Here is a 16824-nt window from a genome sequence, read left to right as displayed (position 1 = left end):
TTGGCATCTCTTGGGGGGCAGGGGAGGAGAGGAGGGGGGCTCGGCGAGCCGGGGGTACGGGAAGTTGCCGGGTCGGGGGGAGGAAGGAGTCCTCGGCACCCTGCCCTCTGCCCTGGAGAGTCTTGGTCCCTGAACTTGGGGGGTTGGGGGTGGTGAATTGTGGAGTTGGGGCTTCTGGAATGCGTTAGGTCTCCGGAGAGATGGAAACAGTCGGTAAGACAGTTTCCTTGCCACTGGGAATTGGGGGGTCCCCGGGGTCTGACCGGTTCAGTGACTGGGTCTGTACCTCGCCTTCTTCCCCCCACCCTTCCTTCCCACTTCGGGGAGGGGAAGGGGGGTCGTGGGATCCCAGCGAAGTTGGATCTATGCTGAGGTCCGGCCCCGCCGGGAGCAGGGTGGCTCCCTTCCCGTATCTGGAACCATGTCAGGCCCCTGCCTCTCCCTCAGTCTCCTAACCCCCTGCCTCCTCCCCCAACCCCCCCAATTCCCTCCACCCATCAGGACTCTCTCTCTGAGCACCAGAAACCGGATGGGGAGAGGGACAACCAGCTCCACCCTATTCTTGGGGAGGGGGCCACCCCTGGGGGAGGAGGAGAGCAGAGTCTTTATCCTCTTTTTATAGAAAGGGGTAAGTTCTCCACGTTCACACTGGGGTTAGAACCCGTGTCCACCGCCCAAACGCTTTGAGTCTGGCCAGGCCCAAACCAAGCAGGGAGGTAAGTAGGGTGACCCACTTAAAGGTGCCCCCAATGGGAGAGTGGGGGGTGATTGTGATGGTGCCTTCCCTTTCCAGGGACCTGGCCCCAAAGGACCGGAACGGAGCCTCGGATCCCTTTGTCCGCGTGCGTTACCACAGCAAGACCCAGGAGAGCGCGGTGAGCGTCAGAGCCGGGATGGGGGACGGGGATGGAGGTGGGGACTGGAACCCAAGACCCTGGAGGAGGGGGCTCATAAGAAGCTCACAGTCTACAGGGGGAGATAGCCATTAACAGTACAGTGCTCGGCGCACAGTAGATGATAATAATGATGATGCTATTTGCTAAGCGCTTACTGTGTGCCAGGCACTGTTCTAAGCACTGGGGTAGGTACAAGGTCATCAGGTTGTCCCATGCTCTCAGTCTTCATCCCCATTTTGCAGATGAGGTCACTGAGGCCCAGAGAAGTGAGGTGACTTCCCCAAAGTCACAAAGCTGACACGGGGTGGAGCCAGGATTAGAACCCATGACCTCTGACTCAAGCCTGGGCTCTTTCCACTAAACTACACTGCTTCTCAGAGTGTAGATTGTAAATTGTAGATTGAATAATAATAATAATGGTATTTACTATGCACCACACCCTGCTCTAATCGCTGGGATGATACAAGATAATTGGGTTGGGCGCAGTTCCTTTCCCACTCGGGGCTCACAGCGGTGTGGCCTAGCGGAAAGCACAGGGGCCCGGGAGTCGGAGGACCTGGGTTCTAATCCCAGTGCTGCTCCTTGTCTGCTGAGGGACCTTGGGTAAGTCACTTCACTTCTCTGGACTTTAATTACCTCATCTGTTAAATGGCATTTCAATACCTGTCCCCCTTCCTACTTAGACTGTGAGACCCAAGTGGTGTTTGATTATCTCGTAGCCATTCAGTCGTATTTATTGGGCGCTTACTGTGTGCAGAGCACTCTGCTAAGTGTTCGGGAAAGTACAAAACAGCAATAAAGAGAGACGATCCCTGCCCACAACGAGCTCACAGTCTAGAGGAGGCGAGAAAGACATCAGTGCAAGTAAACAGACAGCGCTAAAAATAAATAAAATTAAAGATATATACGTAAGTGCAGCGGGGCGGGGGGGGGGGAAGAGCCAAGGGAGCCGGTCAGGGTGATGCGGAAGGGAGTGGGAAATGAGGAAAAGTGGGGTCAGCGTTTAGTGCAGTGCTTGGTACATAGTAAGTGCTTAACAAATATCACTATCAATATTATTAATGAATAAATAAAGCAACCAGTGGGATTTTATGAACACTTAACTCTAGCCAACTTCTCCAGGGCGGGGATCGGGTCTACTCATCCTACTGAACTCTCCCAAGGGCTTAGTACAGTGCTCCGCTCAGAGGGAGCGCTCGATAAATACTGATTGATTATTCCTCGGACTCTTCTGACTAGGCCACCGACCTCTCCCAATCCCCCAATCCCAGGGGTGGCGAGGAATGGCCGGGGATCATATGGGAAAGGGAGGAAAGGGGTGAACGGGGGGGGGGGGCTGGGAGAGGGGGTATGGGAGCGGGTGTCGGACGGCAGCCTCACCTGTGCTCCCCTGCTCCCATGCTCCCTGTTCTCATGCTCCCTGCTCTCGTGCTCCTGTATTCTCGTGCTCCCGTGCTCTCCGATCTCTGTTCTCGTGCTCCCATGCTCTCTGTTCTCGTGCTGTCGTGCTCCCGTGCTCTCTGCTCCCGAGCTCCTGTACTCTCGTGCTCCCATACCCTCTGATGTCCGGTATCGTGCTCCCGTGCTCTCTGCTCTCGTGCCCTCTACTGTCATGCTCTCGTGCTCCCTGCTGTCGTGCTCCCGTGCTGTCATGCTCCCGTGATCTCTGCTCTCGTGCTCCTGTACTCCCGTGATCTCATGCTCCCCGTGCTCTCTGCTCTCTGTGCTCATGCTCTCTGCTCTCGTGCTCTCTACTGTCATGCTCTCGTGCTCCCTGCTCCCGTGCTCCCCCGATCTCTGCTCTCATGCTCTCTGCTCGGGTGCTCCCGCACCCCTCAGGTGGTGAAGAAGTCCTGCTACCCACGCTGGAACGAAACTTTCGAGTTCGCGCTGGACGAGGCCGCGCCGGAGAAGTTGTGTGTGGAAGTCTGGGACTGGGATCTGGTCAGCCGCAACGATTTCCTGGGGAAGGTGAGGCCCGGCCCGGCTCCCCTCCCCATGGCCCTTGTGTATATGTGTACATATTGATCATTCTAATTCCATTTATTTTGCTTAATGATGCGTATGGATCTTCAGAATTCTTTTATAATAATAATGTTGGTATGTGTTAAGCGCTTACTACGTGCAGAGCACTGTTCTAAGCGCTGGGGGAGATACAGGGTCATCGGGTGGTCCCCCGTGAGGCTCGCAGTCTTCAGCCCCACTGTACAGATTAGGGAACTGAGGCACAGAGAAGTGAAGTGATTTAATAATAACAATGTTGGTATCTGTTAAGCGCTCACTCTGTGCCGAGCACTGTTCTAAGCGCTGGGGGAGACACAGGGGAATCAGGTTGTCCCACGTGGGGCTCCCAGTCTTCATCCCCATTTTACAGATGAGGGAACTGAGGCACAGAGAAGTGAAGTGCCTTGCCCACAGTCACACAGCTGACAAGCGGCAGAGCCGGGATTCGAACCCATGACGTCTGACTCCCAAGCCCGGGCTCTTTCCACTGAGCCACGCTGCTTCTTTTATTTCTAACGATGCTACTGCTGCCTGTTTACTCGCTTTGATGTCTGTCTCCCCGCACTTCTCGACTGTGAGCCCGTTGTTGGGTAGGGATTGTCTCTAATTGTGGCTGAATCGTTCTTTCCAAGCGCTTAGTACAGTGCCCTGCACCCAGTAAGCGCTCCATAAATACGATGGAATGAATCCCAGGAGCTCCCTCCTCTTCCCTCCCATTCATCCCTTCATTCCATCGCATCTATGGAGCGCTTACTGCTGATGATGATGGCATTTGCTAAGCGCTTACTATGTGCAAAGCACTGTTCTAAGCGCTGGGGAGGATACAAGGTCATCACGGGGGGCCCTCAGTCTTAATCCCCATTTTACAGATGAGGTAACTGAGGCCCAGAGAAGTGACTTGCCCAAAGTCACACAGCTGACAAGCGGCGGAGCCTGGATTTGAACCCATGATCTCCGAATCCCCAGCCCGGGCTCTTTCCACTGAGCCACGCTGCTTCTGGGTGCGAAGCACTGCACTAAGCGTTGGGGAGAGGACAATACAACAATAAACAGACACATTCCCTGCCCACAACGAGCTTACGGTCTAGAGGGGGAGACGGGCATTAGTAGAAATGAATAAATGACAGATACGAACATAAGGTCATGAAGAAACAGCGTAGCGTAATGGTTAGAGCACATGCCCGGGAGTCATGAGGTCATGGGTTCTAATCCCGACTCCGCCCCATGTCTGCTGTATGACCTTGGGCAAGTCTCTTCACTCCTCAGTGCCTCAGTGACCTCATCTGTAAAATCGGGATTAAGACTGTGATCCCCACGTGGGATCTGCTTGTACCCACCCCAGCGCTTAGTACAGTGCCTGGCACATAGTAAGCACTTAACAAATACCGTAATAAAAGAATAAATATATATTTTTATTATTATTACGAACATCATCTCCGAAGTAGTGGCGATTTAATGACTATTTCTGCATTGACTTTGAACCCCATGTGGGACAGGGACTGTGCCCAACCCGATTTGCCGGTTGGTATCCACCTCAGCGCTTAGTACAGGGTAGGCACACAGTAAGGGCTTAACAGATGCCAGAATTATTATTAAGTGCTGTGGGGCTGGGAGGGGGGAATGAATAAAGGGAGCGAGTCAAGGCAGAGCAGGAGGGAGTGGGAGAAAAGGAAAGGAGGATTTAGTCAGGGAAGGCCTCTTGGAGGAGGATAAGCCTTTGAAGGGAGGAGAGGAATTGTCTGTGGGATTTGAGGAGGGAGGGCGGTCTGCTTTCCCCCTTTCTCCCTCATCCCCCTCCCCGACTCTGCTGACCCTGGAGCCCCGGTGACGCCCCCAAAAGAGAGTGTGACCTCCCCCTCCCCCCAACTTTCCCTTCCCCCCCAAGGTGGTGTTCAGCATCCGCGGCCTGCACGAGGCCCAGCGCGAGGAAGGCTGGTTTCGGCTCAGGCCGGACAAGTCCAAGCCCCAGCTGGACGAGTGAGTGACCGAGCTCGGGGCGTCCAGCATCGGCTTAGCGGGGAGCCCCCACCTCCCCCATCTCCCCAAGGCCTGGGGGGTCCCGGAGCCCCAGGGGGATGGGGCTCCCCGGTGGCCGGAGTCACCCGAGCGGCATCCTGGGCTTGGGGGGCGGGTGGACACTGGGCCCAGGGGTGACCAAGCGTCGCTTATTAGAAAGAGGCCCGGCTGGGGAGTCATAGGTCGTGGGTTCTAATCCCGCCCCCGCCACTTAATCAGCTGCGGGACTTGAGGCCAGTCACTTCACTTAGAGAAGCAGCGTGGCTCAGTGGAAAGAGGCCGGGCTGGGGAGTCAGTGGTGGTGGGTTCTCATCCCGGCTCCGCCACTTCCCTGCTGGGTGACCTTGGGCAAGCCATTTCACTTCTCTGGGTCTCCGTGACCTCATCTGGAAAAATGGGGATTTAAAAATGTGAGCCCCACCTGGGACAATCTGATGACCCTGTATCTCCCCTAGCGCTTAGAACAGTGCTCAGCACATAGTAAGCGCTTAACAAATACCGACATTATTATTATTATTATTATTCTCTGGGCCTCAGTTACCTCCTCTGTAAAATGGGGATTGACATTGTGAGCCCCGTTTGGGGCAAGCCGATTACCCTATATCTTCCTCAGCGCCTAGAACAGGGATTGGCATATAGTAAGTGCTTAACAAATACTATTATTATTATTATTATTATTATTATTATCTCTGTTCCCCTGCGGCCAGGGGGAACCTGGGCTCGTTACAGCTGCAGGTGCAGCTGCGGGACGAGGTGGTGCTGCCCTCTGCCGTCTACCAGCCGCTGGTGCAGCTGCTCTGCAGGGAGGTGAAACGGTGCTCCAAGGTAATAATAATAATAATAATAATAATAATAAAAAGGTATTTATTAAGCGCTTACTATGTGCCAAGCACTGTTCTAAGCGCTGGATCCAGGGAAGGGGCTGGGCTGGGGCGGGGGGAACCAACGGGGTCCCAGGGAAGGATCTGGGGGAGCCGGGAAAGGAGATCAGGAGTCCCCTGGGGGAAGGACTTGGGTCGGGGGGGGAGCTGAGGTCCCACGGGGGAAGGATTTGGAGGAGAAAAGTGGCCTAAGGGGTAGACCCTGGAAGTCAGAAGGACCGGGGTTCTAATCCGGGGTCTGCCACGGGTCTGCACTGTGACCTTGGAGAAGTCACTTCCCTTCTCCGGCCCTCGGTTCCCTCATCTGTAAAGTGAGGATTAAAACCGTGAGCCCCCTGTGGGACATGGATTACCTTGTATCTACTTCAGTGCTTAGAACAGTGCCCGGCACATAGTAAGCGTTCAGCAGATGCTATTCATAAAAAAAGGAGCTGGGAGGGACGGTGTGGGGAGGGGCTGGGGTCTCGATGGGAGGGTATCCTGTATGTTTTAACTCCCCGGTAGTTTTGAGCATGCGGGCACTGCCCACCAAGGTGGGGGCAGAGGGTCACGGGGGCCTGGTGTCCTGGCTTTCAACGGGGCCTCTCTGCAGTGGACCGCCCCAAAGCAGGGTATCCGCTGCTGCCCCCCGCTCACTCCCCACCCCCTGGCAGGAGGAGGCAGGACAGATCATCACCCTGATCGAGGAGACCACCACGGCCCAGTGCCGGCAGGAAGTGGCCACCAACCTGGTGAGGCTGTTCCTGGGGCAGGGCCTGGCCAAGGACTTTCTGGATCTGCTCTTCCAGCTGGAACTGCACAGGGCCGGTGAGCCCCACTGGAGGGGGGCGTCCGGTGGGAAGGGGGTTTGGGGGCGCGTCCTGGTCCCCGAATCCTGGACTCGGATGTCCCCTCATCCCCCTCGGCCTGACCCAGTCGCCCTCCAGACCGCCCCCACCCAACCTTTCCCGTCCGGCCCGGGGCCCACTCCTCACGCCACCCCCCACCTCACGTTCCCCCTTGTATCCCCCCGACAGGAGAAGCCAACACCCTTTTCCGGAGCAATTCAATGGCCTCCAAATCCATGGAGTCTTTCCTGAAGGTGGGTGTCCAGGCCCCCGCAACCCCCGCCCGCCATCCTCACCCCACTGCCTGTCCCCCCTGTGTCTGCCCCGTGCCCTCCCAGGCCCGCTCTGCCCAGCTCCGGCTGTCACCACATCCAGGCAGAGCTCCAACCTCCAACCTCCCTCCACCACCCAGAGTCAGCGGACTCTCCCCGGCCGCTTCCTCGGCACCGTGGAGACCCACTCCCCAAAGCCCTCCTGTGCCCATCTGAGTCAGCCTGGCATTCAGTAGCCTGTCCATTAACGGTGTGGTCTAACGGGCAGAGCACGGAGTCAGAAAGACATGGGTTCTAATCCCCGCTCCTCCCCTTGTCTGCTGTGAGACCTTGGGCACTTCTCTGTGCCCCAGTTACCTCAACTGTAAAAGGGGTTTTAAGACTGTGAGCCCCATGCGGGACAGGGACTTTATCCAACCTGATTAGCTTGTTATCTATTCAAGTGCTTTAGAAGAGTGCCAGGCACATACTAAGTGCTCAACAAATACCGTCATTTTTTTCCCGGGTGCCTGCTGGGTGTGGGGCACTGTGCTGGGTGCCCGCTGGGCACGGGGCACCGGAGTGGGCTTCTACTGAGTGCAGAGCACTGGCCTAGGCACCTGCTGGGTTTGGGGCTCTGTACTGGGCGCCTACTGGGGACAGCGTGCTCTATCGAGTGCCAGCTGGATGCAGAATGTAGTAAATATGCTCGGGAAAGAACAAGACCCTAGACTGTAAGCTCAGCGTGGGCAGGGAATGTGTTTATTGTTGCATTGGACTCTCCCACGCGCTCAGTACAGTGCTCTTCACACAGTAAACATTCAATAAATGCAACTGAATGAATAAACAATAGAAGTAAAAGACACGAGTCTGGGACTCAAGGACCTTAGGCAGTCATGGCTCCCCTCCTTATTCCCACCCTCCCCTCGCCCACCATCCCCTCCGGCTGGACCCCTCTAGACTGTAAGCTCGTTGTGGGCAGGGAATGTGTCCGTTTATCGTTGTCCTCTCCCTGGCGCTCAGGACAGTGCTCTGCACAGAGTCAGCGCTGAATAAATACGACTGAATGAATGACCCCGTGCTGCCCTCCTGCAGGTGTCCGGGATGCAGTACCTACATAGCGTCCTGGGTCCCACCATCACCCGCATCTTCGAGGAGCGGAAGTACGTGGAACTGGACCCCAGCAAGGTGGAGATCAAGGACGTGGGGTAAGGCCGGGGTGCGGTCCTCCCCTCTCACCTCGGGACCCTGCGGGCCTAGAAGCGGCCTAGCTCCAGGCGGACCCTCCCCGGGCCTCCCGGGACCGTGACCTCCTCACCCCCCACACCCGGCCAGGTGCTCTGGGCTGCACCGGATCCAGACGGAGAGCGAGGTCCTGGAGCAGAGCGTCCTGCACCTACAGTCGTACCTGGCGGGCCTCCTGGCAGCCATCGGCCGCTCCGTCAGGTCCTGCCCGCCGGTCATCCGTGCCACCTTCCGCCGCCTCTTCCAGCGGGTCCAGGAGCGCTTCCCGGAGGAGAAGCACCAGGTAGGGAGCCGCGTTTCTGGGTTTCGGGGCCCCGGGGCCGGCCGGCCGCCCACCCTGCGTCCTTGCCCCCTTAGAACGTAAAGTTCATCGCCGTCACCAGCTTCCTGTGCCTGCGCTTCTTTTCCCCGGCCATCATGTCCCCCAAACTCTTCCATCTGCGGGACCGGCACGCCGACGCGCGCATCAGCCGCACCCTTCTGCTCCTGGCCAAGGTGCCAACCGGGCTGGGGGGACCGGGCGCGGGGTGCGAGCTGGGACGACGGCAGGGGGTTCGCGGGGGTGAGGTCGAGGGGGTCAGGCCGCCCCACAGGGGTCTGCGGGACCACTGACCCCCCCCGCCCTCGGCCGGCGCCCCCGGACGGCCACAGACCATCCAGAGCGTGGCCAACATGGATGCCCAGGCCTCGCGGGCCAAGGAAGCGTGGATGGGGCCGCTGCAGCCCACCGTGCAGCAGGGGGTGGCCCAGATGCAAGACTTCATCACCAAACTGGTGGACATCCAGGAGAAGGAGGGTGAGCGGACGGCGATCGGCCAGCCAGGCCGATACGGGGGACAGATGACGGGGGGAGCTGCTGGCGATCAAACAAGCGATATCATTTATACTAATAATATGTGGTATTTGGTAAGCGCTTACTACGTCCCGGGCACCGTAAGCGCTGGGGTGGATCCCGGCAAATCAGGTTGGGCACGGTCCCTGTCCCCTGTGGAGTTCACAGTCTCAAGTCCCATTTTACAGATGAGGGAACGGAGGCACAGAGGAGTGACTTGCCCAGGGTCACACAACAGCCTGGGATTAGAACCCGTGACCTTCTGACTCCCGGGCCTGGGATCTATCCACTACCACCGTGTGGAGCGCTTGCTAGGTGCAGGGCACCGTACTAAGTGCTTTGGAAAGTATGATGCTACAGAATTAGCAGAGGCATTCCCTGCCCATCACGAGCTTACGGCCCAGAGACTGAGCGGCGGTGGGGAGACCCTGGTCCAACAGAGGCCTCGAGTGGGAGACCCCCGCCCCGGGGCCTGGTCCGCAGGCGGCCCTTGGGGTCTGGGAGGAGGAGGCGTGGGGGAACACGGAGGGTAATCTCCTTCCTCCTCGCTTCACCCCATTCCTTCCCTGTCCACCATCCGTCCGTCCGTCCATCCCTCCCACCGGCGCCATGGCAGAGCTGGAACTGAGCGTGCAGGGGGCACTGCTGCCGATGAAGGAGGGACCCCTCTTCATCCACCGGACCAAGGGCAAGGGGCCCCTCATGACCTCGTCCTTCAAGAAACTCCACTTGTCCCTGACCAGTGAGGCCCTCAGTTTCGCCAAGACGCCCAGTTCCAAGGTGCCCTGTGGGAGCGGGGCTGAGGGTGGGGGATCTGGGGGGGCTGGGGGTGCGGGAGGGTGGAACCTGAGACGGGCTGGGGGCAAAACGGGAGGCTGCAGGAGTTGAGTGCAATGGGGTGAAGAGGGTAGGCATCTAGTCTCTAGTCTCTTTGATTTTTAGATCTGTCCGGCACAGTACCCAGTGCTCAGCACAGTGCTCTGTATACAGTAAATGCCCAGTTCGGCTCTGTGCCCAGTAAACACTCAGCACGGCGCTGTGCACCCAGCCGACGCCCAGCACAGCGTTCTGCACACAGTAGGTGCCCAGTACGGCTCTCTGTTCACAGTAGATGCCCAGCACAGTGCTCTGCACATCACAGAGTGCCCGGCACAGGCCGTTAATAATGATGTGGTTTGCGAGGTGAGCAGGAAGCCCCTCGGCCCCTTCCTCCAAATAGCCAAGTATGAATGTCCCCCTCACTCTTTCCTCCTCTCCTTCCTGCCGAGCCCCTTTGCTAGATTTCCCCTGTGGTGAGTATTCAACCTGGCCAGCTGGAAAGAACCCGGGCCTGGGAGACAGAGGACCTGGGTTCTAATTCCGACTCCGCCACTTGTCCGCTGTGTGATCTCGGGCAAGTCGCTCCACTTCTCTGTGCCTCAGTTTCCTCTTCTGTAAAATGAGAATTAAATCCCACTCCCTCCTACCTAGACTGTGAGCCCCCTGTGGGACAGGGACCGTGCCCGAACTTCTAACCTCGTATCTGCCCCAGGACTTAGAACAGTGCTTGGCACGTAGTAAGCGTTTAAGAGGTACCGTAGTTACGTCTCTCCCAGAGCAAATCCCAACCGTGGAAATAACAAGCGCGGGCCTTGATAGAAACTAGGCAGCGGGCCGGGTGGAAGTCAGGTGGCGGGCCTGAAAGGAGTGTCCTGGACCCTGCCTCCCGTCTCTCTCTCTTCTGTCTGTCTGTGTGTCTCTCTGTTTTCTGGTATCTGTCCCAGCGCTTAATTCGATGCGCGACACCCAGTAATTATAATAATAATTAGACTACGTCTGGGTTCCATGTGTTGTGGGGAGGGGGTGATCTCCGAGGCCGTCGGCTGCCGGTGGTCTCTGTAGGTTCTCGGGGGACAGTGAAGAGGGGCGGTGGAAAATGAACGGGGAGGCGGTGCTTGCATTTTGGGGGGGTCAAAGGGAACTTTTGAGGCCGATCGGGGGCTCAGAGAATCACTCCCAGGGTGGGCTCAGCTCTCCGGCCCCCAGCCCGCTCCTCCCCTTCCCCCACGCTCCCCCGGGAGGGGCCTCTCTGAGCCCTCCCTCCCTCCCTCTCCCCATCCACCCACAGACAAGCTCCTTCATCCCCCTGGCCAGAATCCGGGCGGCCGAGAAGGTGGAGGAGAAGAGCTTTGGCAGCTCCCACGTCATGCAGATCATCTACACGGACGAGGCTGGCCAGGGCGAGACGGCCTACCTGCAATGCAAGGTCACAACGGGATCAGGGTGGGCTGGGACCACAGGGGGTGCCGGGACCGGGGGGATCCCGGATCCTGGAGGGGCTGGTCGACGGGAATTCCCCTCTCCTGAACCTGGAAGGGAGGTTCCGGCAGCCGGGGCAGAAAGATGATCCCCCTGCCTTGGTCCTGACTGCGTATTTCCTTGCCTCTGTGTGTGTACATTTGTGTGTGCTTATGTTGGGGTGTGTGCGACGGCGCCCGGCCCCAGTGTGTGAACGAGTTGAACCAGTGGCTGTCGGCGCTGCGGAAAGTGTGTATCAACAACCCGGCCATGCTGGGCTCCTACCACCCGGGCGTCTTCCGGGGAGACCGCTGGAGCTGCTGTCACCAGAAGGACAAGGCCGGTAGGCCGGGGACGGGGAAGGGAGGGGAAGGGGAGGGTCCCCCCAAGCCCCCACACCCCTCACCCCGCCGCCCCTTAGGCCCCGGCTGCGACAAGACCCGCTCGCGGGTGACCCTGCAAGAATGGAACGACCCCCTGGACGCGGACCTGGAGGCGCAGCTCATCTTCAGACACCTGCTCGGGGTGCGGGATGCCATGAGGTGAGAGACCACCGCCTCCCACCCCCCCCCATATCGAGGGCATTTACTGAGCGCATACTGTGGGCAGAGTGCTCTAACAGTAATAATAATTATGGTACTTGTTAAGCGCTTACTATAATAATAATGATGTTGGTATTTGTTAAGCGCTTACTATGTGCAGAGCACTGTTCTAAGTGCTGGGGAAGATACAGGGTCATCAGGTCGTCCCACGTGAGGCTCACAGTTAATCCCCATTTTACAGATGAGGTAACTGAGGCACAGAGAAGTGAAATAACTTGCCCACAGTCTCACAGCTGACAAGTGGCAGAGCTGGGAGTCGAACCCATGACCTCTGACTCCCAAGCCCGGGCTCTTTCCACTGAGCCACGCTGTTTCTCTTGTGTGCTGAGCTGAGCACTGTTCTAAGAGCTGGGGTAGACACAAGTTAAGCACATTGGACACAGCCCCCGTCCCCCATGGGGCGCAAGCTCTTAATCCCCATTTTACAGATGAGGTCAGTGAGGCCCAGAGAAGTGAAGTGACTTGCCCAAGGTCACACAGCAGACATGTGGTGGTATTTGTATTTGTTAAGCGCTTACTATGTGCAAAGCACTGGGGAATACAAGGTGATCAGGTGGGGCTCACAGTTTTAATCCCCATTTTACAGATGAGGTAACTGAGGCACCGAGAAGTGAAGTGACTTGCCCACAGCCACACAGCTGACAAGTGGCAGAGCTGGGATTAGAACCCGTGTCTTTCTGACTCCCAGGTCCCGGCTCTATCCACTAAGTCATGCTGCTTTCTCAGCGCTTGGCGGAGCACAATATAAAGGAGCTGGTCTCTTGTTAGATTGTACTCTACCAAGGGTTTAGTGCAGTGCTCTGCACACCGTAAGCGCTCAGTAAATACAACTGAGTGACGCTGGCTGCTCTATCCCCTCTCCTCCCCGGGCCCTGGGCAGAGCTTTAAGGAGGACCTCCCGGCGGAGGTCATCTGGTCCAGCTCCTGCCTTCACACCCGGGAATGGTCAGAGGAGGCAGGACGGGTGGAAGTGGGGGGTGGGGGCTGGAACAGTTCAGTCAATCAGTCCGTCGGTCAATCCTACTTATTGAGCGCTGACCGACCAGGGTTCTAATTCCGGCTCCGCCGCTTGTCTGCTGTGTGACCTTGGAAAAATCCCTTCACTTCTCTGTGCCGCGGCTACCTCATCTGTAAAATGGGGATTGAGACTGCGAGCCCCACGTGGGACAGGGTGTGCTTGTATCCACCCCGGCGCTCGGTACAGCGCCTGGCACATAGTAAGAGCTTAACAAATACAGTTATTATTACAACTGGGTGCAGAGACTGTTCTTAGTGCTTGGGAGAGGACAATACGAAAAGAAACAGACACATTCCCTGCCCACAACGCGCTTACAGTCTAGAGGGGATAAGCGAGTGAGGGTCTGGGCTATTCTGAAGAGGGGTCACCAACCACAAACACCCCCAGAACCCGGCTCTCCCAGCTGGGCCCCGGGACCCGCCTCGGCCCCTCGGGGTCTCGGTTGCTCTCCCTGAGCCCCTTTCTCTCTCTCTGCCCAGGGAAAAATATCTGGAGCTGAGGGCACCCGGCCAGTACAGAGATGCCCCCCAGGGCCCGAGCGAAGGTAGGTGCCAGGCTGGGGTGGGGGGCACTGAGATCGAGCGCCCCGAGGGTCCGCCCGGCTGACCATACGATCTCTCACTAGTCACTGGAGGTGGGGAGGGGACAGGGAGGTGGGTCAGAGGGGGCACTCCCCAGCCGAGAGCAGTGTGGTCCGATGGAAAGAGCACGGGGCTGGGAATCAGAGGACCTGGGTTCTCACCCCAGCTCCACCCCTTACCCGCTGGGTGACCTTGGCCCCGTCACTTCTCTGGACCTCCGACTCCTCGTCTGTAAAATGGAGATTCGGTGCTGAGACTGGGAGCCCCGGGTGGGTCAAGGATTGTGTCCTTGTATCTGCCCCGGGGGCTTGGCAGATGGTAAGGGCCAAATACCACCGTCGTTATTGTTAACCTGGGAACCCTGATGTCTGCGAGAGTCTGGGGGTGCCCAGTCCTCACCTCCTGCCCCACCCCTCCAGCCCCCGCCGATGGCCCCACCGAGCTTTTCCAGATCCTGGGGGCTCTGGAGGACGCTCACCGCTCCGGCCTGCTGGCTGACCGTGACCGCAATTACCTCCTGGAGCTGCAGACGTGAAGCCCCAGCTGGGAGAGTCCACCCGGCCTCCCGCACCCCGCCTGCGCCCCTCGCTCTTCCTGCAGTCATCGGGGGGGCTGGGGGAGGGTCACACATTCCACGGGGGCGACCTGGGGTGAGGGAAGGGAGTCGGGGAAGGGGGGGGCTAGCTGTGTAGGAGCCAGCGGGACGGGACATCCCCCCTCACGCGGTCTTCCCTGTGGGTCCGGAAGCTGCCCTGGACACTGGGCCCCACGGAGAGAAGCCTGGACCGGGCCTGAACTCGAGCCCCGTCTGTGGATTCGCACCCCGGGGGAGACTCGAGGGGAGAAGCCGGGTACGGGGGGTGTCTCTCCCTCCCTTGGAAAGTGCGGGGCTGGGAACCGCAGGCCGGGGGTGAGGGGATCGAGAGGGGAGGTCCCCACCCGACGTCCCCGGACAAGACCCCCCGCCCCCAACCCCCTGAGGTCCGATGGCCTGAGATCTCCCCTTGCTTCGCGGGAGTGCTGCCTCCCCTCTCCTCCCCTTCCCCCTCCTTGGCTAGGGGTCTAAGGCACCCCCCGTGATCCAGGGGTGGGTTCAGCCATATTAGTTTGGACACTAGAGTCTCCTGCATCGATGCTGGGCACACCTGGGGTCCCCACGATGGTGTTGGGGGGCAACCCGTGGACGGGGGCGAGGACCGATCTGTCCTCCCCGGGGCTCAACGTGGAGCTGCAAGTGGCTGTCCCAGAGCACTGGCTAGAGGCCACTGGGGGAGGCCTAGGCCGAGGGAAGGAGCGGGGCTGTGCCTTGCGCCTGGGAAAGTGGCCCCGAGCGAAGCACAGCTGTCGCAGAAGGGCCTGGACTCCCTTCGAGCCCCTGAGGAGGCTCCAGTCAGAAATCGAGTGAGTCGCCAGCCTGATCCAGCCGGAAGACACCGGGCGATGGAAAGTAAGAGCAGCTGGACAACCCCATGGCCCACCCAGCCTGCTTGGAACTGCTGGTTCCTCTCTTGGACTCCACCCTCAGGGCTAGGGGTAGGCCATGCGACACCTCGTCTCTCCCCCAGTGACCACCGTGGACCATCCCACCCCCTTGACTCTCCCCTCACCATCCCAGACTCTCCCCCAGTGAGCCGCCACGGCCCATCCCACCATGGTCCCATCTGCCATCTCTTTCTGGCTACCCGGCTTCCCGGGAGAACTGGTTTCTGTCCTCTTCCTCTCACTTTTCCCCCCTCTATCCCCCGGGGGGGAGAAGTGGGGATCTCCTTCCCAGCCCCTTTCCCATCTCCGGGGAGGGTCGGGGGCGGAGGGAAGTGGAGGAGAGTTGAGGCCCCAACTGGGGCGGAACGACTCGATCGGGACACAGACTGAAGGCCCCTTGGAAGCAGCCCCCTCCCCGGCCAAGCCCCTTCCCGGGTCTCCTGCAGTCGGGGACTAAAGGTGGTGGCGAGAATCGGCCCCGGTCCCCTGGGGGGGGGTCCCGGTAGGAGCCTCGGGCTGAAGAAGAAAGGGCTAAAGCCCCATCCCGACACGTTGTGGAACACGTTCTGGCCCTGACCCACGAGCCCAGGTGGCCCCCCGTGTCTACTCCATGGGACTGCTGCCTGCTTAGACCAGAAGCACCTCCCCATTCTAGCCTCACCACGTCACGGGATTCCATTGCTTTCCCCATCACAGTCATCCAGACTATTACTACTCCCATAACTATTCCTCATTTCCCTCATTTATACTCAATTTTATCGTCTGTCTCCTCCACTGGATCGTTAGCTCCTTGTGGGCAGGGATATGTCTACCTACTGTATCGTATTATACTCTCCCAAGTGCTTAGTACAGTGCTCTGCACCCAGCAAGCGCCCAATAAATACTACGGATTGATGGATTGGTCGACTGAAATGGGGGGGAAATTCCTGTTCTCCCTCCTTCGTAGCCTGGGGGTCCCTGATCATCTTGTACAGCCTGGTGTAGTGGATAGAGCGCGGGCCCGGGAGTCAGAAGGTCATGGGTTCTAAACCCTGCCGTTTGTCTGCTGTGTGACCTTGCGCAAGTCACTTCATTTCTCTGGGCCTCAGTGACTTCATCTGTTAAATGGGGATCGAGACTGTGAGCCCCACGTGGGACGGACTGCGTCCGACCCGATCTGCTCGTATACACCCCGGCCCTTAGTAGAGTGCCTGGCACATAGTTAAACACTTAACAAATACCAGAAGTATTATTATTATTATTATCCGAGTGCTTGGCAGATAGTAAATAATTAATAATGATGGTAATAATAATCATTGTGGTATTTAAGGGTTTATTATGTACCAAGCACTGTGCAAAACCCTGAAGTAGATGCCAAGTATTCAGGTCAGGTACTGTCCCTGCTCCAACCAGGGTTCATATTCTAAGTATGAGAGGGAACAGGTATTTGATCCCCATTTTAGAGATGAGGAAACTAGGGCACAGGGAAGTTAAGTGACTTGCCCAGGGTCACACAGGAGTCGAGAGGCAGAGTGGAGATTAGAACTCAGGTCCAAGCCGGTGCTCTCTCCACTAGGCCATGCTGCTTCTAAACAAATGTCAATATTATCACTAGGTCACCTATTAGGGTGGGAATGGTGAGAAACCCCAAACAGACAGCAAACCTGACTCATTAAATAATTAACAGTGATATTTCTTAAGTGCTTACTATGTGCTAAATAGTGTGCTAAATGCTGGGTTAGGCAGACGGATAATCAGTTCAGTCCCAATCCCTGACCCTCATGGGACTCACAGTCTCAGAGGGAGGGAAACGGGTATCGAATCCCCATTTTTACAGATGAGGAAACTGAGTCACAGAGTAGTGAAGTGACTTGCCCAAGGCCACGCAGTGGTCGTGTGGAAGAGTCGGGCTCCGAGACTTGCCTGGAGTTGT

The 16824-nt window shown here is 57.9% G+C and overlaps 1 protein-coding gene across 1 annotated transcript in view; it reads left to right on the top strand.

Annotated features, from left to right (window-relative positions):
• Nucleotides 1–15715, top strand: part of LOC100083784 (ras GTPase-activating protein 4-like) — a 28356-nt gene extending 12641 nt beyond the window's left edge. Inside the window, exons 6-21 of the mRNA XM_029081586.2 lie at nt 794–875; nt 2736–2867; nt 4786–4877; nt 5624–5741; nt 6451–6604; nt 6814–6878; nt 7971–8083; nt 8211–8403; nt 8478–8615; nt 8772–8916; nt 9569–9732; nt 11060–11197; nt 11437–11572; nt 11651–11771; nt 13329–13393; nt 13850–15715. Of these exons, the coding sequence (XP_028937419.1) occupies nt 794–875; nt 2736–2867; nt 4786–4877; nt 5624–5741; nt 6451–6604; nt 6814–6878; nt 7971–8083; nt 8211–8403; nt 8478–8615; nt 8772–8916; nt 9569–9732; nt 11060–11197; nt 11437–11572; nt 11651–11771; nt 13329–13393; nt 13850–13965 (1972 nt within the window). The 3' untranslated portion in view covers nt 13966–15715. The remainder of the gene's footprint in view (nt 1–793; nt 876–2735; nt 2868–4785; nt 4878–5623; nt 5742–6450; nt 6605–6813; nt 6879–7970; nt 8084–8210; nt 8404–8477; nt 8616–8771; nt 8917–9568; nt 9733–11059; nt 11198–11436; nt 11573–11650; nt 11772–13328; nt 13394–13849) is intronic.
• The last annotated feature ends 1109 nt before the right edge of the window (nt 15716–16824 follow it).

This window comes from Ornithorhynchus anatinus, chromosome 17, assembly GCF_004115215.2.
Source record: "Ornithorhynchus anatinus isolate Pmale09 chromosome 17, mOrnAna1.pri.v4, whole genome shotgun sequence".
Lineage (NCBI taxonomy): Eukaryota > Metazoa > Chordata > Mammalia > Monotremata > Ornithorhynchidae > Ornithorhynchus > Ornithorhynchus anatinus.
This window is presented reverse-complemented; position numbering and strand designations above follow the sequence as displayed.